The sequence below is a fragment of the Aspergillus terreus genome, genomic scaffold (assembly GCF_000149615.1).
Source record: "Aspergillus terreus NIH2624 scaffold_2 genomic scaffold, whole genome shotgun sequence".
Taxonomy (NCBI): Eukaryota; Fungi; Ascomycota; class Eurotiomycetes; order Eurotiales; family Aspergillaceae; genus Aspergillus; species Aspergillus terreus.
In genome coordinates, this window is record NT_165925.1 from 456,961 (window position 1) to 481,114 (window position 24,154).

A 24,154-nucleotide genomic window follows, 5' to 3' on the forward strand; every position below is an offset into this window, starting at 1 on the left:
AGGAAGTGGATGCAAACTGAAAGCTCCAAGCTTCTTTCTCCAGCACGTGCGCCCGCCTGCCAAATCCGGTTATTCCAGAACATCCGATCATGACAATATCAACAACCATTCTATAGAAGTTCAACTGGCTTAAGTTCTATCTCAGTATACCCTAGGGAGATAGATTATTGCTATTATCATTACCAATGTTTTCAGAACGAATTGAAGACATATGGAATCACCCAAGAACTAGCTTTTGCTGTCCATTCTATATACAAGTAACGAGACCATCAAGATTTCGGGCTGTTTTCTATCCACCAAAAACAAATGCTCGTATTATAGACAATCCCTTTTGTGCGACCCTGCCATCACATAAGATTCTATCGGCGTACAAATCCGGATGGACCACCGGTGGTCCTCCGTAAACCATTCACATGTCCAGTGCTGCGAGCGCGGTTTAACCAACCCTGTTTGCTGTTCAATCCAGCTTTCGACGACTTGGGTGGCAGTGTTGTCTTCGACGTCTTGCGTGGAACATTGTCATCCAAAACTCGAATGGTGACATCACCCATGTGCACATCCTTAGGGCGCTTCTCCTTTTTGTCGAGGAACTTCAGCTTATTGGGCTTCTTCTGTAGAATATCCATTCCATCTGCCGGGGGTGTAGGGGGTCTAGCCACAGGAGCGGCATTCAGGATATCGTCCGGAAGGAGCGCTGGAAGAGCAGCTCGTCGAGCATCCTGGGTGATGGAACCCTGAAGAGTCGCCGTGCTCTCGGATAGGTCATCAGCGAGGATCTCCTTCTTTTTGTTCGCTGCTTTCGCTTGTGCTTTGCGCAGGTCATCAAGCTTTTTTCGCTTTTCTCTCTTCAACTGTTCTTCTCTGTAGAAGAGTTAGCAAGCATGATCTAGAGAATGCAAGCCGGTGTCCCGGAGAGCCAACCTTTGCTTGATTTCCTCTTGCTTCTTTGCTTCTTGTCTGAGCCTGGACATCTCGGCGGAGTTGTCCACTGCTTCGGGCGCTTCATCATCGTCACTGCTGTCCTCCTCCGCAGGCTCCGGCTGCTTCTCTGGCCCTTCCATAGGAATTTCTACAGGCAGCTCCGGCTCTTCGCTGTCAAACCGAAAATGCTTCTTCGCAGGGGGCGCGGCCTTCTCTTCAGTTTCGGCGTTCGCCTCTTGTTGTGGCTGGGGCTCCTCGATTTGCGAGGCGTCTTCCTCAGGCGTTATCTCGGGGCTAGTCTTCCTCTTCTTTATGACCTGGACCTCAACAGCCGTGTTGACGGCACCAGATTTCCGCTTGCCATTCTTCTTCTCAGCACCATTGTCGTTTGTCTCCGCAGCGGGACGGACAGGAGAAAAGGTCCGTCGTCGAGTAGCTGTGACCATTTTCGAGTTGTCGGCGGGTGCACTCAGCGCTGAGGAATTTATCGGGGAGCTGTCGGGCTGCGTGGAGGGGGGTTCGTTTGACGATTGACGAGCGAATAAACCCTTTGCTGCTGTGACAATGTGAGAAAACATAGAGGATCAAAAAAAACCCCGATATGAATCCACTGCAACAACAAAATCGCATGGAGAAATATTGTTGCGCCCAGATTCGGCGCAAGATTTGGGAAAATCTAAGTGGGTCCATCAAACCCACTCGGTACTACGTTAATCCGAGAGCCGTTTCCATTTACCTGGTCTAGTAATATGCGATCATGCCAATAGCTAAGGTAGGTATATCCAGCTTGTGAAATCGAAAATAGATTGGTATCGTACAGTCAAACCCACTTATATGCATGCCCGCTCATGTTCTGTGAAACAAAACGCCTGCCGTGCCAAACCTGGTGTATGTAAATTCGTAGACCGTAGAACGCCGCCTTCCAAGAGCACCTCGAACCAACTAAACGGTCGGCACAGTTCATAGTATCTGCGCGAGAACTTGTGGAGACAAAGAGTCAGCTCATGCAGCGGAAGCCATTTGTTGACGTTCCATGAGCTCTTCATTGGCAGCCAGAAAGTCATCCTCCCCGATATCGCTGGCCTCATCCCAGAACCTTCCATGCTCATCACCATCATCACCACGGACAGTCCACATGCTCTCTCGCAGCCGTTTGTTCCGCTCCCGATCTTCCTCGATGCGCTGTTCGATCTGCCTCTTGTCCACGCGCATCCCGTTCGCCCGCGAGCCTCGCTGTGCTGCACTTTTTGAGTTCGCACTGTCCTCCGGCGCTTCTTCTCCCTCTAGGTCGAGATGTGCCGCGTGCGATTCACGATCTTTCAGCCCAGCATTGATCTCCGCCACCGTCTCCGCCGAGAGAATCGACTTGCTCCGCAGACCGTTGATCACCCGTCGCACATGCTTCACGTTGGCAGCTCCTGACCCATCCGCGGGCGCGACAGCATCGACTACTCGTAAGATATCCCGCTGGATCATGCGGACGTATGGTGGGTGGTCTTCTTTTGTTGCCATCTCGCAGAATTGTTCGATAAAATACATGATGTTGGCGCGGTTGTTCATGTTGTTCTGAGTGAGACTTGACATTAGAAACCAGTTCGGTAGATGTAATAGAACATACGTACTCTTTCCAGTTGCTCCAATATACAGGAATGGAGGTCCTCATCCATGTCGCGGTACTTGAGCGCATAGTGCGCGGCTTTCTGAGACGAAGTCACCGAGGCGTTGAGGTGCTGCAGTTGTGCGGTAAAGCGCATCCGCACCTCAAATGGATCTGCCATCATATTGCTTGGTATTAGGCCCTACTTTATGGTATGATAAGGCCCGAGACGGTTACCAAATATGGAGGGTTTGGCGGCAAAGACGACTGATCTGGTGCTGGAGAAGGCGGTGAGTATTTAATCTGGCAGAAAAAGGGGATATCTTCCGCCTTTGGAGCGACGTTGATAAGATCATGACTACGCCAGGAACCATGAGCTTAGAGTGTGCTTTCACTTTCTGGCTCATGCGTGCCACAAGCTATGTCGTGATGGAATGAGTTGATTAAGAAGAAGGATAGATTTATTCCTTAAAGTCATTGCGAAATCGTCGATTCCCCATGTATGAGCCCTGCAACTATGCTAAGGCTATCATGTCCAGAACTCGTCCGCACTCATCTAGAGGCGATGCTCTAAGTCATCAAGGACACATGAGTCCCATTCTTAGAGGACAAAGCCAACGTTAGGTCTTCCACCCACGGATAAGGGTCTCGACTCTCCAGAGTCCGATACCTTTGTGCCAACCGTACCGTGACATATCCAGCTTCGGTCAGCGCATATTGCTGACCGAGGCAGATCCGCGGCCCCCCATTAAATGGAAGATACTCCCAACGTGGTCTTAGGTGCTCCCACCGCTCCGGTCGAAACTCGTCAGCGTCAGGACCGTAAAGATCCTGCCGATGATGCATGTTGTATACATCATATACGATCATTGATCCCCGTGGCACGAACGCAGGGGCTTGACCATCTGGACCACCTCCAACAGGGAGAACAGTGTCTTTGGTGGCGAATCGAGCGTTGACAGGAATAACAGGATGAACCCGGAGAGCTGAAAGTGTTAGTGTTAGTGATCTTCGTCAATATTCTTGTGATCACAGATAAAGGGAGCATCGTACATTCGTTTAGGCAGTACTTGAGGTACTTGAAGGACCGCAGCTGGTCATATGTTGGTGTTTGCCCATCAAGGTTGGCAACTTCTGTGCGGAGCTTCTGCCAGATATGCGGGTGTCTTGCCAGCATAAAGAACAGGTTACTCAGTAAGGAAGCAGTTGTATCCCGTCCGGCCAGTAGGATGTTCAGCAGCTCATCCCGAATCCTTCGTCTGTCGTTCGTCTGGGCAAGTAACTCTTCTAAGAATATATATCGCTTTTTCTTGCCTGACGCACCATCGGCCTGAGCCTGCAAAGCTTTGTCTATACATTCCTCGGCAAGCTGATGGCAGATCTTGTTACACTCCATCGCTTTGCGGTCATGGTAAAGCGCCTTCAAGGGACCAAGACGGTGTCTTATTCTGGCCGAGCCTTGCGCATAGTTGAAGGCAGTCGCAAATTGGATTTCCGTGTCGTCTCCTGCGCTGCCGAGACGGAGCTTTCTCAAAGAATGGACGCCGTGTCCAAAAAGGAAGTGGGTAGCAGAGTCAACTGTGTAACAAAAGAAGAGCTTCTGAAGGTCAACGGTATCACCGTTATCCGGGATCAATTTGAACATCTCCTGCATTAGACTCTCGAACATTTCAAGATTCACAAGTTGGGGTTTATCGAAATTTGGACGAAGAATGGCACGAGATTTCATCCATTCGGCTCCATCTGTGGTGAAGATACCTTTCCCTAGGAGGGGACCAAATGAGCTCAATCGTTTGAGCTCGTAGTCCTTGAACCGCAGCGATAGAATCGTCTTTATGTTCGAGGGTTCGCACGTCGTGATAACCGTAGTTGCGAGCCGTTTGGTGCTAAAAGTATTGCCATATCTCCGAAAGCGAGTCCGTTGAAGGTCGAGAAATTGATGTTTTTTGGCATGGGTGAGAGTCTCCCAAAGCATGTCCAGACCGACATAGAAGGGCCTGCCCCGAGTGCGAACTGCATGTCCAGCTGAAGCTCTGAGTGCTAATTTTTGTTTGATGGCAAGGATAGCGAAATACAGAGCAACAAACCCGAAAAGGGCTTTTAGAAAAGTGGTGGGTCCAACAGATACCAGGGCGCTTATCACCATTTTCGAGGTTGAAGGTTTAGATGCAAGATGCATTGAAGGGCTGAGGGTAATAACAACTTTTATATGCACATAGAAATTTCTTCGCCATCACAAAAATCTTCTTGAGATATGCACGCCGGAAACCCAACTAGCTTTTCGTCATATTCTGTGTCAGATCTTCGATGCAACGACTTTTGTACTTAGATATCAGATCTTCAAACGTCAAGACAGGCTAGATATACTGAAATTCTACTTTCGCCCTTTGCATGCTTTAATAAACGCATGGCTTGATGCTTTAGTCCATGCTCAATGCGATATACCCCGGGAATATCCGATCATACTAGCCTTTGCTACCTCCCTCCTTACTGTCATATTTGGGCATTATGATGGAATATCGCATGTACAACGCACCTAGCGAAGTTAAGAGCAATGGACCCATGGACGTGGAATCGGCCAAGCCATAAACCCAAATATATTGTAGGCCAGCCCGTACTCTGACGGTCAACATACGGAGTAACCGACAGATGCATATTACCCACCGCTGAAACCCCCTTGCATTAGCATCAGTAGTACATACCTATCTAGCTTTTTGTTTCAGCCCCGAGCTCACTACATAAGTCCTCTAGATGGCCGATGTATTCGCAATGTTGATATTTATATCAGTACAGCTAACAGGCTCAGCCCTAGTCCACTACATGTACCTCGTAAGCGTCGTCCATGTCGGATGTGATCCTATTGCATAGCCTTTAGGTTTTGCATTACAATATGCATCTCATCGTGCGTATTCTTTGAGTATGAACTGGCCAGGGATACGTGAGGGATCAGACTTGCCACGCATATCCCGGTCCAAAGCCGTACAAGTTCTCCATCAGATCGCTTTTGCGTTGAGACTTGTAGATAAATTTTTGGAGGTAAGGGTTGTCAAGCGGTGTGAACAGTGGGGTTATCTTCTTTTATTTTCCGGACACGTCAAAAGGCATATAGTAATTCATAATGGGGGAGCTTCAAGAAGCCCGAACTAAATCCGGGTGGAGAGAGTCTTCACTATTCAAAATCCAGTCAAACAATATACGTTGGATAATAAACCCACAAAAACAGCTCGTTCAATACCACCCAAAATGCATGCCTTATATATTGCGATTAAGATACATTATCATCTAAGGTGCAAAAGTAATGCTTCAATATATGGAAATTGCAAAAACTGTCAAGCCAAAACGCCTCATCGAGTACACCACCAAGGTATCCAGTCATATCCGAGCATGTCTATGTAACACAAATAAAAACTCACTATCGCACAGAATAATCAACAAAAGTCTGTTCCAATCAACCTACACCATGTGCAGTGATGTAACTTCCGCAGTAAGATTGAGCCCTGCAGCGCCAGATCAAAACGATGTCCGTCTCTCCATGGAGCTCGCAAGGCTTGTCCGGGTATCACTATCAAGCAAGCCAACCTCTTCAGCCGTATGTGCATGACGGAATACATGTTCTCCAGAAGGCTCATCCTTACGGAGCTCATATCCATTAACAATAGACCAAACATCCTTCTTCGTGAGGAGCCCTTTAAGGACCCCCTTGTCAGCGAATATAACGTACCGCAGGCCCAGCCTGCGAAACATGCGTAGTACAATAAGAAAACTCGTGCCGCTATTCAGGGTGATCGGGGTCTGGTCCATCCAAGGTCGTAGATCGAGGGTTTCCGTGGGGTCTGCGAACGGCTGATGGGCGAAAAACACCTGCGTCTCACCAGACAGCTCGCGATCAGCAGGCGAAGATGAATATTTCAGAGCAAATGAGAGTTCGTTGCGTGAAATGTAGCCCAATAAGATGGGATTTGACGTGTCAGTTACCACGGGAAAACCACGATAGGATGTTGTTAGGAGAAGATTCCGGAGACTATCAATTGTATGGCCCACAGCGACGATAACTGTAAGGTCATCAACAGAAGTCATCACCTTGTTGGCTGGCACGTCGGGAGGTGCTAAGTCGTCGCGGTCGTCAAGGAATGGATACTCGTTCAGCCGAATCCACGACTCATAGATACCACGCTTGCCAAAAATATCCCCACACCACTTGGACAGCATCACGGCAACCATGATAGGAATGACGTAGGTAAGCGCACCAGTGAGCTCGAACATAATGACGACAATTGAGACAGTCATCCTAGTAGCACCACCAAGAGCTGAAGCAGCGCCTATGATGGCATATATGCCTGGAGTGACACAGGGCACATCAGGCTCACAGTTGCTGAACAGGAAAAATTTTGGGTAAGCTGCTTGCCAAATCTTGAATGCTGTACCCAAAGCACGCCCGTACAAAGCCCCAATGGCGACAGAAGGCAGGATGATACCAGCAGGAACATCCAGGCCAAAGGTTGCTGAGGCAAGGAAGAAAGCTAGTACGGCCGCCACCAGCAAAAGGGCTATTGTACCACCCGAGGCAGCTCCAGGTTTGCACAGGCCAAAAGGATCCTCTGTACCATCCCCACATTCCGCAAAGAGGGAATGGACAAGTTCTGAGTTTTGAGAGCGCATGAAAATGTTTGGGAAATTAATCAGAGCGCTGACAAGAGCGACAATGACAACCTCCAAGATCGGTTGAGACCAAACTCGGGTTCGTCGCCATCTAGCAACTTTGAGATTCATGCGTATGAGAAACGCACCATACAACCCCCCCATAATCCCAAGGATAAAAAACGGAATCAACTCAAAGCGATGCCAACCTCGAGTATAAGTAACTTGGTATAACACAATATTCCCCGTACGGAACGGGTTCAATGTATGAAGCGTCACTGCGGCAACCATGGCACAGACAAAGCTCTGCCACATGGTTTTATCGGGGAAATAATATGAGAGTTGCTGTATGAGTTAGCATACGTCACAAATGGTTACTAGGTAGAATCCTCTAAATAGCATACCTCTAAACTGAACAAGACACCCCCAATAGGCGCCCCAAAGGCAACGGAAATACCAGCGGCAGCTGCAGCAGATAATACTTCACGTTTTCGGGCTTGAAAAGATGTCAGGGTTATTCTTGTATAATGCTATACGGTCGTTCCCCATACCTTCATTATGATTCAAGCTCTCGAACGGCTTCATCATTAAGTTGGCGCAGCAACAAGCAACATGGACTAATGGTCCCTCTTTGCCAAGCCATAGACCCGATGCCACGGATAAGCACTTTGCGTAGGTGAGCAGATGCACACAAGGGGCGATTTAATGCACTCACAAGGCCCAAAGATTTAATGACAAGAGTCCAAGGTCCCATGAAGTGCCTTATCACGAAGCCTCCAAGCACCGTCTTGATCTCCGGAATTCCGCTGTGCCTGGCAAATATCGCATATTTCCTAACCAGAACACTTGCACAAACAGCAAAAAGGACCTAGTCAGTGCATTAGTCAAGCTCGAACGAATAGAGCGCGAGGCATGTACAGAATAGAGGATGTAGAATATGTACTCAACCGCGAACCCGCCACCAGATGAAGTCACCCCGAAAGCCTTCCTCCAGGGTGTCCAGTCCAGGCACTGCGAGGGGTCTTATTGGGACGAAGAGGCCATGTTAGTATGCGAATGCGAGCTCATCAAATGATAGGAAACTCACCTTCGTGGCCCCAACAGCAAAAGCTTCGGTTCAAGTAGAACTTGCCTCCACCGGGCCCATTCTTGCAATAGCCAGTCTTAAGGTCGCCTAGCCAATTACTTGTGATATCGATGCAAGCCGCGATTATCCCGACCAGCACGCCAGTCGTAATCAAGACCAACCATACATTGCCAGCATCGAGAAGTCTACGGGCATGCCCAACTAGACCCTGACCACTCGAGTAGAGTAGACGTTTCCGTTGGCGCTCTTTGGTGTACTCGAAGATCCAGTCGATCGCCGTCAGATCGTCGTATCCGACTCGTCGCCCGGGACCTTCCACATACCAATCCAGGAAACCACTTTCTTTCTGCACGTTGAGATTTCCACCATTTGCCGTCCCTCCTAGTAAAGAAGCATCTTCTGGCACGTGGTCGTTCCGGGGGTTGGTGTGGCCGAACCGAGAGTGTCCGATATCTGATTCGGCGGTATTCGAGAATAGATTGGACAGACTGAACTTCGACGGTTGTTTCTGTTTGCGCTTGAAGGATATTCTGGGTAATCGACACTGTTATCACCTTGCAGTCAAGTTATCATGGATCGCTTCAGATACTCACGGTTCTCGCAACCCTCCTGTCAAGGCGTCCCCTAGATCCGGAGAGTCCCCAGCGATCCCATCTTCGTACCCTTCACTCAGCGTCCGATAATGCTCGCTCGAGGACTCGGGCGGATGGGAAGAAGGCCCGTTAGCGGACCCTGAATGCATCGTCGACATGGTGGATCCTATGCATGAGAGCAATGTCGAACATCGCAGGCAATCGGGGCCTTTGTCCTTGAATCGACCAATCTGGATGGCCGCTGACAGCTGTAATTAATCGCGGAGCTGTGGCGCAATCTCCGTGCTTAGGTAAGGGCGGTGAGTTGATCAGAGTGGGGCTGCGCCACATCAAGCGGCAGAAATTGGGGCTAAGAAAAAAAAAAGTGCCGCGACGGAGATGTCGATGTTATCTTACTCGCTACAACTCTTTTACACAGAGTTCCTCTGGAGGTAGGGATCAGGATGGAGAACAGACCTACCTATGAGAGGGCTCTTAATGAGTCCCATCTTCTGGAACAGCTTCCGAATGAGCTTGCGGAACTCATTCGCACTGCTTCCGGGACTCAGTACCTCAATGCGCTTGCGGTTGGCGCATTGCGGCCGACATGTACAGAGAGCTTTTTTTGCTTATACGAACCGATTTTCGTCGATTTAGCCGCGAGATGGCTTGTGTCAGATTTACATAATGACAAGATTGGCATCCTTTCCGCATTTTCACGAATCCTCCCCTTCGCGCCATATCTGCGATCATTTGCAAGCCAATATGCCGCCTCCCGGGCTGGACCTCTCTCGGCTTTGGCTACCTCCGATGAGCCATCGTCCCTCCAACTGGACGATTCTACCCTCCGGAATTTGCTCCTCGCTATCTTCAGGCTTCTTTCCTACGACCTAGACGCGTTCTCCAGCACCGTATCCCCCATCCGACTCCAGACCCTCTTTCAGCACCGGACCCGATCCGTCCGATATCTGGCTGTACGATGTTTCGCCTTGTACATGCGTGCAGCGGATGCCGCCACAGAAGGCATGATTCAACAAACGCTTGGTGATGATCTCATCGAGGGTGAATGGGAAGGCATTGTCATCGACTACCGCTGTCTTGGTCTGTGGGAGGAGCGCCGCTGGAATAATCTGGTGGATACTATTCGACTTGCAAGGTCAAATCGTCCAGATTTGGAAAGCATGTCCCAGGTTGAGAAACTAAGGGACTATTTTACCACTCGAACAGCCGAAATATGCGGTGTCCTTGTTCCCCGGCTGAATGATCCATCTTCGTTAAGTTCACCAATCGTGAAAACGCCTACCGCCGTGGGAAACATGCGGAAAATTGCAACTTCCCTGAAAGTTTCGAAGCCCCTTTTACTTGTCGGCTTGCCGAACTCAGGAAAGACCACATTGGTGAACGATGTTGCTGCAACAATGGGCCAGTTGGAGTCCATGGTCACTTTGCATCTAAATGAACAAACTGACGCGAAGAGCCTTCTGGGAATGTATTCTACCTCTCCCACCACAGGATCCTTTGCATGGCAACCTGGTGTATTGACCAAGGCAGCAAGAGAGGGCCGCTGGATACTTATTGAAGACTTGGATCGTGCTCCGTCCGAAGTCATTGGCCTCATACTTCCCATCATCGAGCGAGGGGAACTGACTATTGCCAGCCGGAAAGAGCGGATCAAGTGTGCGGATGGATTCCGGATCATTGCAACAATGAAGTCTTCCTATAACATTGCAGGCGAAGAAGTCGCTCCGAACACGACTGTTTTGGGGAGTAGATTATGGCAACGAGTGCAAATAGACTCTCTTTCGATTGATGAGATCCGAGAGGTCATTGCGCACAAGTTTCCTCTCCTGGAGTCACGGGTTCAGATCATCATGAGTGTTTATCAGCGACTGTGCTCTTCTTTCCATGGGAGCCTTGCCATCAAGAGCTCTCAAGGCCGTACCCCAGGACTTCGTGACCTGATAAAGCTATGCAGTCGCATGCACCGACGACTGCAACGCTTGGGGGCAAAGACCGGCTACGAAGCTACTCCGGAAGGCGCCGATGACGAAATATTCCTGGATTTCGTCGACATCTTTTTGAGTTACATCCCCGAGAAATCCCTCTCGGACTCTCTTGCTCTTGTGGTCGCAGAGGCATTGCAGATATCGCCGCAGCGTGCTCGATTCTGTCTCCATGAACGGACACCAGCATATTCGGACCAAGGAAACAATGTGATACTGGGCAGAGAGACATGCCGGAAGGTCAAAGTGCCTAGTGGTTCGATTTCGAAGCTTGCGTCCGATTCGTCACGGTTTGCTTCTACTCGAGCCGCTCTGAAACTTATGGAAGAAGTCGCGGCTGCAGTGCAGATGGCGGAACCTGTTCTACTTGTTGGAGAAACGGGTATTGGAAAGACAACCGTGATCCAGCAGCTTGCTACATTGATGAGACAGAGGCTTACCGTCGTCAACCTGTCACAACAAAGTGAGAGCACCGATCTACTAGGTGGATTTAAGCCGGTGAATATTCGTACGATGGCAGTGCCTATGCTCGACGAATTTAATGCCGTGTTTGAACTCACGTTTTCCGCAAAGAAAAACCAAAAGTTCCTGTCCTCTGTCGCGAAGAGCGTATCTATTGGCAACTGGGTTCGGTTGGTAACGCTTTGGCATGAAGCCGTTCGACTCGCAGATGGCGTGTTCAAATCGGGAAATGGGTCTTCCCAGGGCGGAGGAGGCGACGAACAACCCGCGAAAAAGAGGAAGCTAGACTCACCAAAATACCAATATCTCCGACAGAGATGGGAAAGGTTTGCCTCCCAGCTGAACGACTTTGAAGCGCAGGTGTCTCAAGGAGATGCCAAATTTGCGTTCGCTTTTGTCCAAGGCAAAATTGTACGAGCACTTCGGAACGGTGAATGGGTTCTTCTGGACGAGGTCAACCTGGCTTCTCCAGATACGCTAGAAAACATTGCAAGTCTTCTTCATCACGGCACTGAGGGCTCTCCCTCTGTCCTGCTCTCGGAAGCAGGTGACGTGGAACGGGTGTTCGGACACCCCGACTTCCGTATCTTTGGAGCCATGAACCCAGCAACAGACGCAGGAAAGAAGGATCTGCCACCGGGCCTCCGTTCACGTTTCACTGAGCTTTACGTTCAGTCCCCAGATAATGACCTGGATGATCTTCTAGCATTGATCCAAAAGTATCTTGGCGATCTGACGCTAGGAGATTCCCGGATTGTGTCGGACCTCGCACACTTATACATGGAGACCAAAAGGCTCAGCAACGGGAATCAACTCACAGACGGAGCAGGACAGCGTCCTCATTTCAGTATCAGAACGTTAGTGCGAGCCCTTGTTTACGTGAACGATCACGCTCACATATATGGTTTGCGTCGTGCTATTTTCGAGGGATTCTCTATGAGTTTCTTGACGGTTCTAAGCCAGGAATCGGAGCAGCTCCTGATGCCACTCCTTGAGAAGCATATATTCACCAACGCAAAGAATGCGAGGGCTCTGCTGGGACAAACTCCTCGACCACCGAATGATGGTCAAGACTATGTCCAGTTCAAGCACTATTGGATGCGAAGAGGCCACCTAGTCCCTGAGGAACAACCGCATTACATCATAACGCCGTTCATTGAGAAGAACCTGAAGAACCTGGTGCGAGCAAGCTCAACACGCAGATTTCCTGTCCTGTTGCAAGGCCCGACATCTGCAGGCAAAACTAGCATGATTGAATACCTTGCGAAGGTTTCCGGGAACAAATTCGTTCGTATCAATAATCACGAACATACGGACCTGCAGGAGTATTTGGGGTCTTATGTGTCGGGAGACGATGGTACTCTTCGATACCAGGAAGGTGTTTTGGTAGAAGCCTTGAGAAACGGATATTGGATTGTTCTGGATGAGCTTAACCTGGCACCTTCCGATGTCCTTGAGGCACTGAATCGCCTCCTGGATGATAACAGAGAGCTGTTCATACCAGAGACGCAAGAAGTGGTCCGCCCACATCCAAACTTCATGTTGTTTGCAACGCAGAATCCAGCTGGGCTTTACGGTGGTCGAAAAGTCCTATCCCGCGCTTTTCGCAATCGGTTCCTCGAGTTACATTTCGACGACATCCCGGAGAGTGAATTAGAATTCATTCTGAAAGAGCGCTCTCAAATAGCCCCTTCGTTCTGCACCAGGATTGTTGCGGTTTACCGAAAGCTTTCGTTGCTTCGTCAGGCAAATAGGCTTTTCGAGCAGAAGAACAGTTTTGCCACCCTACGAGACTTGTTTCGATGGGCGCTCCGTCGAGCTGATGATCGTGATCAGCTAGCGATCAATGGTTTCATGCTTCTTGCAGAGCGAGTGAGAAATCCACAGGAGAGAATGGCAGTCAAGAACGTGATTGAGGAGGTTATGAAAGTCCGCATTGACGAAGATCTCATATACAGCTCCGCGGAACTAGAGAAACGTGCACCTCTTTTGCAAGAGCTTACACCTGGAATTGTCTGGACGAAGGCGATGAGAAGGCTTTTCATCCTGGTATCTGTTGCCCTGGAAAACAACGAACCCGTACTTCTTGTCGGAGAGACGGGTTGTGGCAAGACCCAACTCTGTCAAGCAGTTGCAGAGGCCTATCGAAAGCAATTGTTGATTGTGAATGCTCATGTGAACCTGGAAACGGGCGACCTCATCGGAGCTCAGAGACCCGTGAGGAATAGGGCAGCCATCGAAGCCCAGTTGACGGACGATCTTCGGTTCGCTTTACACGAAGAAAACACAGACTCCAAGTCGCTTGAGGAGTTGAAGAGCTCATTTGGAGCACTGAGCGCCGAACAAGCACAGAATCTGGATCTCGACCTGGTTCAGAGAATTGAGAAGAACCTTGGACGCTTAAACGCATTGTTCGAATGGTCAGATGGTAGTCTGATCACTGCCATGAAAACTGGCCAATTTTTCCTTCTCGACGAAATCTCTCTTGCCGATGATTCTGTCCTGGAAAGACTAAACAGCGTGCTGGAGCCGCATAGGTCTATCCTTCTTGCAGAGAAGGGGCCTATCAATTCCATGGTCGTTGCCGATAAGGGTTTCCAGTTCCTTTCAACTATGAACCCAGGCGGTGATTATGGCAAACGCGAGCTTTCTGCTGCTCTGCGGAACCGAATGACCGAAATTTGGGCTCCTCAGCTCTCCGAGGATGACGACATTCTGCCTATTCTTCAGAGGAAGATCACACTGAGTTCTGAGGAAATCTCGAGAGGGATGCTACAGTTCGCAAAGTGGTTCAAATGGACATTCCAGAGCACATCATCTACGTCTCTCTCCATCCGTGATCTTCTCGCTTGGGTCGACTTTGTAAACAAATGCGAAACCACTGATCCATTGTTTGCGATAGTACAAGGTGCTGCCATGGTCTTCATAGACACCCTGGGGGCTAATCCAGCAGCGATGCTTGCCTCGTCACTTCACAACCTTGAAAGTAATCGAAGGTTGTGCCTTGAGAAACTGCATGAAATCTTTGGAGTTGACGCAGCAAGTATCTATTTCCAGAAAGCCGCCATTGGAGTTGAGGGTGGCTCTCTGCATGTGGGACCCTTTGCACTTTCCATGAATGTCGATTCAAACCCGGATCCTGAGTTCATCATGGACGCTCCTACCACAATTGCCAACTCTGTCCGGATTGCTCGTGGCCTGCAGTTACCGAAGCCTATCCTTCTGGAGGGTAGCCCCGGTGTTGGTAAAACGACTTTGGTGACTGCACTTGCTAGAGCCCTTGGGAAGCCACTTACGCGTATCAATCTTTCTGAACAAACCGACCTCACAGACTTGTTTGGCTCGGATGTTCCTGTGGAAGGTGGTGATGTTGGTCAATTTACGTGGCGTGATGCACCTTTCCTGCAAGCCATGCAACGTGGAGACTGGGTGCTCTTAGATGAGATGAACTTGGCGTCTCAATCTGTTCTTGAGGGTCTGAATGCTTGCTTGGATCACCGCCAAATGGTTTACGTTGCAGAGCTTGACCAGACATTCAAGCGCCATCCGGATTTCGTCCTGTTTGCTGCGCAAAACCCTCATCATCAGGGTGGTGGCAGAAAAGGCCTTCCGGCCTCTTTTGTCAATCGATTCACGGTGGTGTATGCCGATAGTTTCACCAACATGGATCTGAAGAAGATATGTGCAAAACTGTTCCCAGGGAGTCCATCTCTCCAGACCGAAAGACTTGTGGACTTTGTGTCACGGTTAAATACAGCTATCGTACAGGAGCGTCGCCTGGGAGCTGTTGGTGGGCCGTGGGAAGTTAACTTACGTGATATTCAAAGATGGCTTCAACTGGCAGATCGAGGAACTTTGCAGGTCCCTGCGCATAATTTCCTGGACGTTGTCATCTCTCAGCGGTTCAGAAGCCAAGAAGATCGTGACATGGTTACCTACCTCTATAAGCAGATCTTCAGCGACGTTCCAGATTTCAACAAAAGTTACTATCATAATCTCACGCCAGATTTCGTCCAAGTTGGTCTGGGTATCATGGGAAGAGATTTGTTAGTGCAACAGACTGCGGAACCGGCAATGAGGATACTCCCACAAGATCTTCCTGTCCTTGAGTCCCTCATGCTCTGTATAGAGCAGTCGTGGCCAAGCATCTTGGTAGGAGCTTCTGGTTGTGGCAAGACTACGTTGATCAGGAAACTAGCTGCCTTGAATGGTGCCAATCTGGTGGAACTAGCACTCAGCGCTGACACGGATACGATGGACTTGATCGGCGGTTTCGAGCAAATGGACCACAAGCGCGATGTGTCTTCTCTGATGCAGGAGATCTCTCTATTCCTTCGGCGTTACATCATTTCCACACAGAAAGTTACGGACGGAGATGTTTGTGTTATCCAGCTGTTCGAAAAGCTGCAAAGCACAGACGCATCATTGGATGATGTATACACGGCACTCTCAGAGCTGTACCGCTCCGACCCTCACGAGTCTCTTGAAAAGCTCGTTGCACGGGCGCGGCAGCTCCTCGATATTACGAAACACTCGGAACACATGAAGGTCGGGTTTGAGTGGACTGAGGGCGTCTTGACTCAAGCGGTACAACACGGACAATGGGTTGTCCTCGACAATGCAAACCTCTGCAACCCGTCTGTTCTTGACCGACTGAACTCCCTGACTGAGCCGAACGGAGCTCTGATACTGAATGAGCAACGGACTGAAGATGGTTCCGCTCGTATCGTCAGGCCGCACCCGAATTTCAGATTGTTTTTGACTATGGATTCCAGACATGGTGAACTATCGCGCGCTATGCGTAACCGTTGCATTGAAATATGCTTCCTTCCCCAAGGAACGGCTACAGTGGAGAGCGTACCTGCACCTGCATACACATCTGAGTCCTTCCTATACCGTCTACGGCCCGTTTTCTCCTTGGACTCGGTGTCCCATTCTGAAGTTGTTTCAAGTAGCCTGTATGAAGTCGGTTTGGATCACCTCTCGATCCGGGATCTGGCTTATCTACAGCGATCTCAGAAGCTTTTGCTGCCATACTTGTCCACGCCGGTGGAAGGATCTTTGTCGTCGGTACTGGATCGACATGTATCAGTTGTTCACGATGTGTCATCTCTCAAGCCTTTCGAGTGCACCAAGAAGTCAGTGAAATTCGGTGCTGCTACGCTTTCGGTTCACGGGGCTTTCCAACCTCTCCATCCGCTCGTGAATGAGGCTCTCATCTCGATACTAGAGAATGACGTATCAGTCGCCACGCTCACAATTCTCGCGCACATCCAGGAGAGTGATCTTGACCTCCATCGCTTGAAGCAGGGATTGTTGCGAGCCGATGAATCTGGCAAGCTCTTGAAACCTAGCCAGATGTCGCGTTTAGAGCGGTCGTTAGCGTCGACGCGGATACCTGCTTTGATGAAAGATTCAACGCAACCTGTGGCTTCTTTCCTATCCGACTGTGGACAAGCTGTATATGATTGCATCATGCAGGTGGACAGCAGTGCCCTCCAAGCTCCTCAATTCGTATATGTGATTCGAGCCGTTCTCAATTTTTGTGCAGATATTTTCCGACTCACTTCGTCGGCTGGAGTGGATGAGGGAGAGTTTCAGGTATACTTGCAGATTGGCCGGGAGCTATGCGCATCTTTAACGGATTTGTGGAGCCCATTGCAACCATTGGCTATGGCATTGTCTCAAGCCCTTGGCCGTTTCCAGGAAAGTTGGGCCTTGAAAACGGGACTTAGTATGCAAAAAATTTGGGAATCCTGGAGACCTGCAACTCCTGCGACGCAGGAACAATTAAAGTCCATTCTGGCCCTGGAAGGTGTAGCGGCTGAATTTACACGCATCGCCACCAAGACTCACCTTGATTTGGCCCAGTTGAGCCAGGTCCGGGACTCCTTGATCAATGCGCAGCAAATAATTCTGCTGGGAGGTGCCGATGAAGGGCAGCTAGTACAGGCATGTTTACCCGTGTATCGCTTTCATATCGCCATTAGAAGCTAACTCTAGAAACAGAGCCTTGATCAGACGGTAAAAGAGTTGGGAAATGCCGTTCAAAGATCACACTCCGCGGAGAGTCCTTACTTCGCTGAGCAATTTGAAGTGTTATGCCAATATCACGACATAGCTTCCCTCTCATTTCCAAAAAAAGAGGGCCAGGTTATCCGGTCTGTCCTGCCACTTCTAGCTGGTCGATCTGCTAGGCCTCTGAATTGCTCCAACCTGCAAAGCCGAATCCCCGAATTCCTCCACAAAATTTCACTTTTCTCTGGGTCTGAGCGTCCATCATTGTCAACTTCCGCTATCAATGGAACCTTGTCTTTGGGTCTGCTTGAAAAGTTGAGATCCGTCGGCGAGACAAGTTTGGGGCAGATGAATGCATTAGAGATGGAGAAACAGAATCTCTCGAACGTTCTGGCCTTGACGTCTCAAGAAATTTCTATGGATCAGGTGAAAGTGTTGAGGCAGATACTCTCAGGTATCACTCTGGATCTTGTTCACATACACAAGGAGCTCCTTGATGAACGGTCCTTCAAGCATGTGGCGACTGTCTTGGATGCAGTTGGGAAGCAAGGCTTCTACCCTGGTTCAACATCGCTTGGTGTCAACATGGCCGACAGCTTACCGGCGGATCATTATTTCAGACCTTTTGCGGAAAGAGACCTTCCCAGCCTCATTTCCTCTCTTTCTATTCAGAATGGACCTGATAACATGAACGAAACCGGGTCTGCAATAGTCAAATTGGCTGTTATCCTGCTGCGGCTCTTCGTCCCCGACAAGCCCTTCGACCCCTCACTGAGTCTTGTGGTGCAAAGAAAACGGCATTCGCAGCGTGTCAAGGAGCTGACCACGAAATCTGAAGCTCTTGTATCCTTCGAAGTCGGTTTCACCGGCTATTCCACAAACTTGCGACATAGGATGGTCCAAAGTGAATTAGAAAATCTGGGTTCAGCACCGCCTCCATCTTCTGTTACCCGGCCCCAAGATTCAGAGATGGGTATCCTATATGGAGAATTTTCTAGCCTGGTGAAGTCAGTTTTGGACAGGCATCCAGAAGATATGCTACGGGACCCATCTTCGCCGGAATCTCAGCGGGTGATCAGTCTGCTCCGTGACAACATTCACCAACTTAGCCAACGGCTGGGAGGTAATTACAGGTCATATGATGACATTACAATCCCAGTCGTCCGGTTCCTACAGATGTTAGATCTTGGACTTTCAATGACCTCCAGCAAATCTCAGAGTTCCCGTACATCCCGGCTACTGGACAAGATCAGCGAGCGTACACCCCTCATTGGTGGCCGCATTCACCCCCTCATCTCGAGTACTTGTGGACAATCAGAAGCAAGTCCAAAACGAGCTATCGAAATGTGGCTTCATGAGCTGTCCTCCGTCCGGGTTGCACAGAATGCGGATCAGAGTATCCTGTCCACTGAAGCCGCTCGCAACACTCTTCGCAGACTCTTCGAGCAATTCCATACTCTATGGAAAGCTAAGCTGCGAGAGGACCAAGAAGAAGAAGCCCAAAAGTCTGAGCTCTACCATTACAAAGGGTCCTGGGAGGATAGCGAAAATGTCGACGAGAACGAGTTGCGACAGCTTTTCCCCACGTATGATGAGGAGACCAATGAAGATGACCAACAACCAACTCGAATCGATCCGAAGGCTGTCGCTATCCGACTCGCATCCCTTCATTCCAAGCTCTTCCGGTCTGAAGATCCCGGCAATGTCCTATCCGCTTACGTCAAAGAGTCTGCTTTGCTACTCGGCTCCATTTGGTCAGACAGTGGATATTCGGTCTCACACATCCATCCCAAGGAACATGTGTCTGGAATCCTCCTATTACTGGAAGATGCCGTTCGCAAGGAGAATGGTTCAGGAATCAAATACAACTTCTATACGGATTGCAACCTAGATGAAGCCAAGAAGCTGGTGTCCCTGACCCAGTCTACTCAAAACCGGTTCATCGAGATTCAGAAATCCTGGCCTGATCATGCGGTACTTGGTGATGTTATCTTGTGCTGTGATGAGATCTACCAGTTCAAGCATACCGAGCCCGTTGCAAAATTCCTTACTAAGGTCGAAAAACTTCATGCGCTTGTGTATGAATGGCAACTCGTTGCAAGCAGGGAATACTCCGCAGCCTCTATCTTCGATCAGATCACAAGTCTCATCATCGGTTGGAGACGCCTTGAATTGTCTACTTGGGCCAAACTCTTGGATCTCGAAAAACAAAGGTGTGAAGAAGAGGTGGCTTCCTGGTGGTTCGTGGCCTATGAGGCGATCATCGCAGCGCCCATTCAGTTGGCTGAGTCAGGAGAATCTCAGCTCGGGGAACATATACAAGGCGTTGTTGGCACATTGGAGAAGTTCTTCCAATCGACAACAATGGGTCAATTTACTGAGCGCCTGCAGCTCATCAAAAACTTCCGGTCCTTGTTGTTGCTCTACGTCAACGAACTTCCCTCACTGAGCCGATTAGCTTCCGCTTTGGACAATTTCATTCGCCATTACAAGCAATTCGAACCCCCTGTCCAAAAGTTCCTGGGTGAGAAGAGATCGCAACTCGAGAAGGACATCAAAGAACAGATCCAGTTGGCTAGTTGGAAAGACACCAATATTGTTGCCCTCAGAGAAAGTGCGCGAAGATCTCACTACAAGCTGTTCAAGTTGGTCCGGAAGTACCGTGAAGTTTTGTCACAGCCTGTCCAGCCCATTCTGGACCAAGACATGCCCGATGACAAGGAAGAACCGCATCCCACAAATGAAGGATTGATCCTGCCATCAGCGAGCAACCCAGAAGCGCTTGCTACATGCCAAAAAGCGCAAAGTATCTGGGTGAACCGGCCTCCGCGGTTCAGGGATCCAGATGGCACAGGTCGCAACATGATGAATATGTACATGTCGCTCTCCACCGAGTTTGATGTTTCAAACGATCTCGAAGGCTTTGTGAAGTACTTCATCGAATCCATCACCGAGTTCAAATCGCAGACGCCGAAGGTCTTGACTGAAGAGAACAAGGATGATGTGCAGCATCTCAAGGTTCAAAAGAAACGATTCTATGCGGACGTCCTACGACAGCTTTTCGAAATGGGTATCAAGCGCAGTGCCAGCACCAACTTGTTGGAATCTCAGGCAACCATTGCCCAAGTTCTTGCTACCAGTCCCAGTCTCGAGGTCGATGGAGTGATGTCAAACATGGCTATAAGCTCCGACCTTTATTTCCATCGCTTCCTTGACCTTCTTCCGAATGTCCGTCAAGCAGCCCTCAATTATTCCGAGGAATTGAGCAACGTGGAAGTTTCAAGAAGCTCTGGAACTGTCGAGCACCTGCTTTCAATGATTAGAAAACAGCGGACTGTCATTTCTCCGGCCCTCACCGACTTGGGATCGTTGCAGTCGACTCTCACCAAAATATCGAACCTCTGGTCTTCCAAACCTACATCGCTCTCCAAATCGCAACCAGAGTTTTCGAACGAGAGACGAGACATAACCAGGACTGTCGCATGGCTGGCACCTATTCTTGGACTGGCGTCTAAGATTGTGGATATTCATTCGAAGTTCTCGGGTATCGACTCGTCTTCGATCTCCAATGGGTTACAGTCTTGGAAGGACCGGTTTAATGGCTTGCGAGCATCCCTTGGCCAGCTTCCAGAACTTCCTGCGGGAATCGTCTCCCAGCTACATAAGTCTACTTTGGATCAAGTTTCCTCATCCTTCAATCAGCTCAAGGATGAGATCAAAGCATGGACTGAAAGTCGGCCTGATCTATCCTTCGCTTTGGACCAGCTGGCTCCTTGGGCTCGTGTGGACATCAATTCAATGGAATTGACCCATACTGATAACAGTCTCGCAGTAGCCGATTTCGATACCGCGTTACTGGGATCCATTGACAAGATCCTTATCAGTATCCAAAAGCTCAGGGAGGTCCCATCGCTAGTGGCGTGTGAAGGTTCGCTGGCGCGAAGCGACGAGTTCTTCACCCGGGCTGTGAAGGCTGTCCACCTTCCTGACATCACAGCCTCCCTTGAGTCCGTTTTGGACAAACTTCAAATTCTGGAAACTCGTCCAGACTCAGGGCTCCCTCTCGCAGTGGCCTTGGTGACAAGCTTGCTTCCTGTAATGAACAAATATCACCGAATTTGCCAGGACATTGTGGATCGCTTCCTGGTTGTACATCGGGAGACGTGCAAAACATCCTACATTCTGGCAAAGACCTTCAAGCAGATTGCATCCGAGGGTTACTGTAGCCCGGCGGAGGCCTCTACAGAAGGTGGACAGTCTGGCGAACTAGAGAGCGGAACTGGTCTCGGTGACGGTGAAGGAGCAGAAGATATAAGCAAAGATGTCGGTGATGATGAGGATCTGACTGAGCTTGCGCAAGAGCAAACGGAGCAACCAAAAGACGATATGGAAAACACCGAAGATGCTGTCAACATGGACCAAGAGGAAATGGAGGGCCAGGAAGGCGAGCGCAAAGAAGGTGACGAGAAGGACAACGATGAGGATGGGTCAGAAGACGACGAAGAGCAAGATATTGACGAAGAAGTGGGTAGTGTCGATGACCTTGATCCCTCGGCTGTTGATGAGAAAATGTGGGACGGTGGCCACGATGAACAGCAGAAAGAGACAGAGAACGAGCAAGGCAAGGGAGAGGAGCAGTCTGGAGAAAAGACCGCTGCACAGGACAACGACAAGGCCGACAAGAAGGATGAGGGTGAGGAAGGCGAAGATCAAGAAGACACGGAAGATGAGGAGGCCCCCGAGGACGAAGGCGAAGCGATTGGGCGAGAAGACATGGATGTCACGGATCCTCATGCCAAAGAAGAGGAGGCGCTCGACTTACCGGATGAGATGCAACTCGACGGCGACGGCGAGGATAACGACGAGGGCGAAAGCGACGATGGTCTTGATGATGGTCTCGATGATGATTTACCAGACGATGGTCCCGCTCCTGAAGACGGTCAGCCACTGGAGGATGGAGCCGAGCAGGACGATGGAGCCGATCAGCCCACCGAAGACCAGCAGATGGAAGACGGGTTGGAAGAGGCCACTGAGGAGCAAGAGATGCAGGAAGCTGAAGGGGAAGAGGAAGCCAACGCTCCTGGAGAAGACGAGCCTGAGGAACCTGAACAAGACAATATCCTGGCCCAGCAGGACGAGACCGAGCACACCGGTGATGAAGTGGCTCCCAGTGAGGCAGTCAGTGGTGGACTCGGTGCAGATCAAGACCAGAATAAGGACAAGGGTTCATCCGGCAACGCACAGCAGGAAGACGGCTCGACCGACCCGTCTGCCGACAAGAATCAGCAAACAGGTGCCGCTCAGGAAGGCGAAGAGAATGAGCGGCACAGAGATACAGGCGGTGGTGCGGACTCGAAGCCAGAAGACCCACAGCTACAGGCGTTTAAGAAGATGGGTGATATCCTCGAACAGTGGCATCGTCGACAGAAAGAAATCCTGAATGCATCCAAGCAGGATGAGGAGGAACCTGAAAAGCCTTTGCCTGAGGATACTGACATGGCCGATGCCGACTTTGAGCACCTCGCGGATCAAGACGATGTCGCAGACACGCAAGCCCTCGGTCAAGCCAGTGAAGAACAAGCCCAGGCGCTTGACCAGAACAAGGGGGTTGAATCCGATGTCAAACCCACTGAGAAGGATACTTTGCCCGATGTCTCCGAAGACCAGCAGGACCTTCCGGACAATCAGATGGAAGACGAAATGCAAGTTGATCGGCACGGTGTTCCTTCTGATGAACAAAAACCAGGCGCCCTCATTCCTGGTGGTTCTCGTGCCCACGAGCGCACTACGGATGCTCAGGCTCAGCACGAGGTGAATGAGGAGTTGGACGAGGTTGATGCGCAGCTGGCAGAGATCCATCTCTCCTCCACTCTCCCACCGCTCACACCACGGGACGAGGCTCAGCGACTCTGGTCACACTATGAATCTACCACCAACGATCTTTCGTTGTCCTTGACAGAGCAACTTCGTCTTATCCTAGCACCCACGCAGGCCACCAAGTTGCGCGGCGATTTCCGAACCGGCAAACGGCTCAATATCAAGCGCATCATTCCCTACATTGCTTCTCAATATAAGCGAGACAAGATCTGGATGAGGCGCTCCATCCCGTCTAAACGCAACTACCAAATCATGCTTGCGGTTGATGACAGCAAATCCATGTTGGAGAGCGGAAGTGGGCAGTTGGCTTTTGAGACCCTAGCTTTGGTTGCTAAGAGTCTTAGCATGCTAGAAGCTGGAGACTTGTGTGTCCTTGGATTCGGAAACGAGGAACATGTCAGAGTTGCTCATGAGTTTGGAAAGCCTTTCTCCTCGGAGGCTGGAATGCAGGCCTTCCAGCACTTCAGCTATCAGCAAACAGGTACCAATGTGCGCAAGCTGATCGCTGATTCCATTGCGTTGTTCCGAGAAGCTCGCTGGAAACAGTCTCCTGGTGGCGGCAATGCCGATCTTTGGCAATTGGAGCTCATCATATCGGATGGTATTTGCGAGGATCATGACACCATCCGGCGTCTCGTTCGTCAAGCTCAAGAAGAACGCATCATGATCGTTTTCATAATCGTGGATGCAGTGAAGGGAAGCTCTATCCTGGACCTTAGCCAAGCAAACTTCGAGCCCGACGGCAGTGGAGAGATGAAGTTGAAGATGAAGAGATACCTGGAAGGATTCCCGTTCCCTTACTATCTTGTTGTTAGGGACGTCCAGGAACTTCCAGCTGTTTTGGCTACGGCTTTGAAACAGTGGTTTGCGGAGGTTGTGGATGTATCGTCCTGAGTATACTGTTTTAGCATGGGTTGGTTTTAGAAAAAAGGGCGGCTATTTGCTTTTTTCATGTATATAATTCTGGAGTTGAATTTTC

The 24,154-nt window shown here is 49.9% G+C and overlaps 5 protein-coding genes across 5 annotated transcripts; 1 reads left to right on the plus strand and 4 right to left on the minus strand.

Moving 5' to 3' along the window:
* Positions 1-191: 191 nt before the first annotated feature.
* ATEG_01148 (uncharacterized protein) lies at positions 192-1,367 on the minus strand (the record flags this gene model as incomplete). The annotated part of the gene is made up of 3 exons (XM_001208513.1): positions 192-247; positions 446-861; positions 922-1,367. 3 exons carry the CDS (start codon positions 1,365-1,367, stop codon positions 192-194), a joined length of 918 nt encoding a protein of 305 aa, XP_001208513.1.
* A 556-nt stretch (positions 1,368-1,923) lies between these two features.
* Positions 1,924-2,702, minus strand: ATEG_01149 (CTD kinase subunit gamma; the record flags this gene model as incomplete). Its single annotated transcript, XM_001208514.1, has 2 exons — positions 1,924-2,487; positions 2,544-2,702. The coding sequence occupies 2 exons, from the start codon at positions 2,700-2,702 to the stop codon at positions 1,924-1,926; spliced, it is 723 nt and encodes a 240-aa protein (XP_001208514.1).
* A 386-nt stretch (positions 2,703-3,088) lies between these two features.
* On the minus strand, positions 3,089-4,664 carry ATEG_01150 (cytochrome P450; the record flags this gene model as incomplete). The annotated part of the gene is made up of 2 exons (XM_001208515.1): positions 3,089-3,504; positions 3,572-4,664. 2 exons carry the CDS (start codon positions 4,662-4,664, stop codon positions 3,089-3,091), a joined length of 1,509 nt encoding a protein of 502 aa, XP_001208515.1.
* A 997-nt stretch (positions 4,665-5,661) lies between these two features.
* ATEG_01151 (chloride channel protein) lies at positions 5,662-8,994 on the minus strand (the record flags this gene model as incomplete). The annotated part of the gene is made up of 9 exons (XM_001208516.1): positions 5,662-5,687; positions 5,932-5,971; positions 6,098-7,501; positions 7,561-7,652; positions 7,708-7,735; positions 7,872-7,962; positions 7,995-8,178; positions 8,244-8,773; positions 8,837-8,994. 9 exons carry the CDS (start codon positions 8,992-8,994, stop codon positions 5,662-5,664), a joined length of 2,553 nt encoding a protein of 850 aa, XP_001208516.1.
* Positions 8,995-9,279: 285 nt separating this feature from the next.
* On the plus strand, positions 9,280-23,677 carry ATEG_01152 (AAA family ATPase midasin; the record flags this gene model as incomplete). The annotated part of the gene is made up of 4 exons (XM_001208517.1): positions 9,280-17,014; positions 17,096-17,226; positions 17,290-23,540; positions 23,599-23,677. The coding sequence occupies 4 exons, from the start codon at positions 9,280-9,282 to the stop codon at positions 23,675-23,677; spliced, it is 14,196 nt and encodes a 4,731-aa protein (XP_001208517.1).
* Between the last annotated feature and the right edge of the window lie 477 nt (positions 23,678-24,154).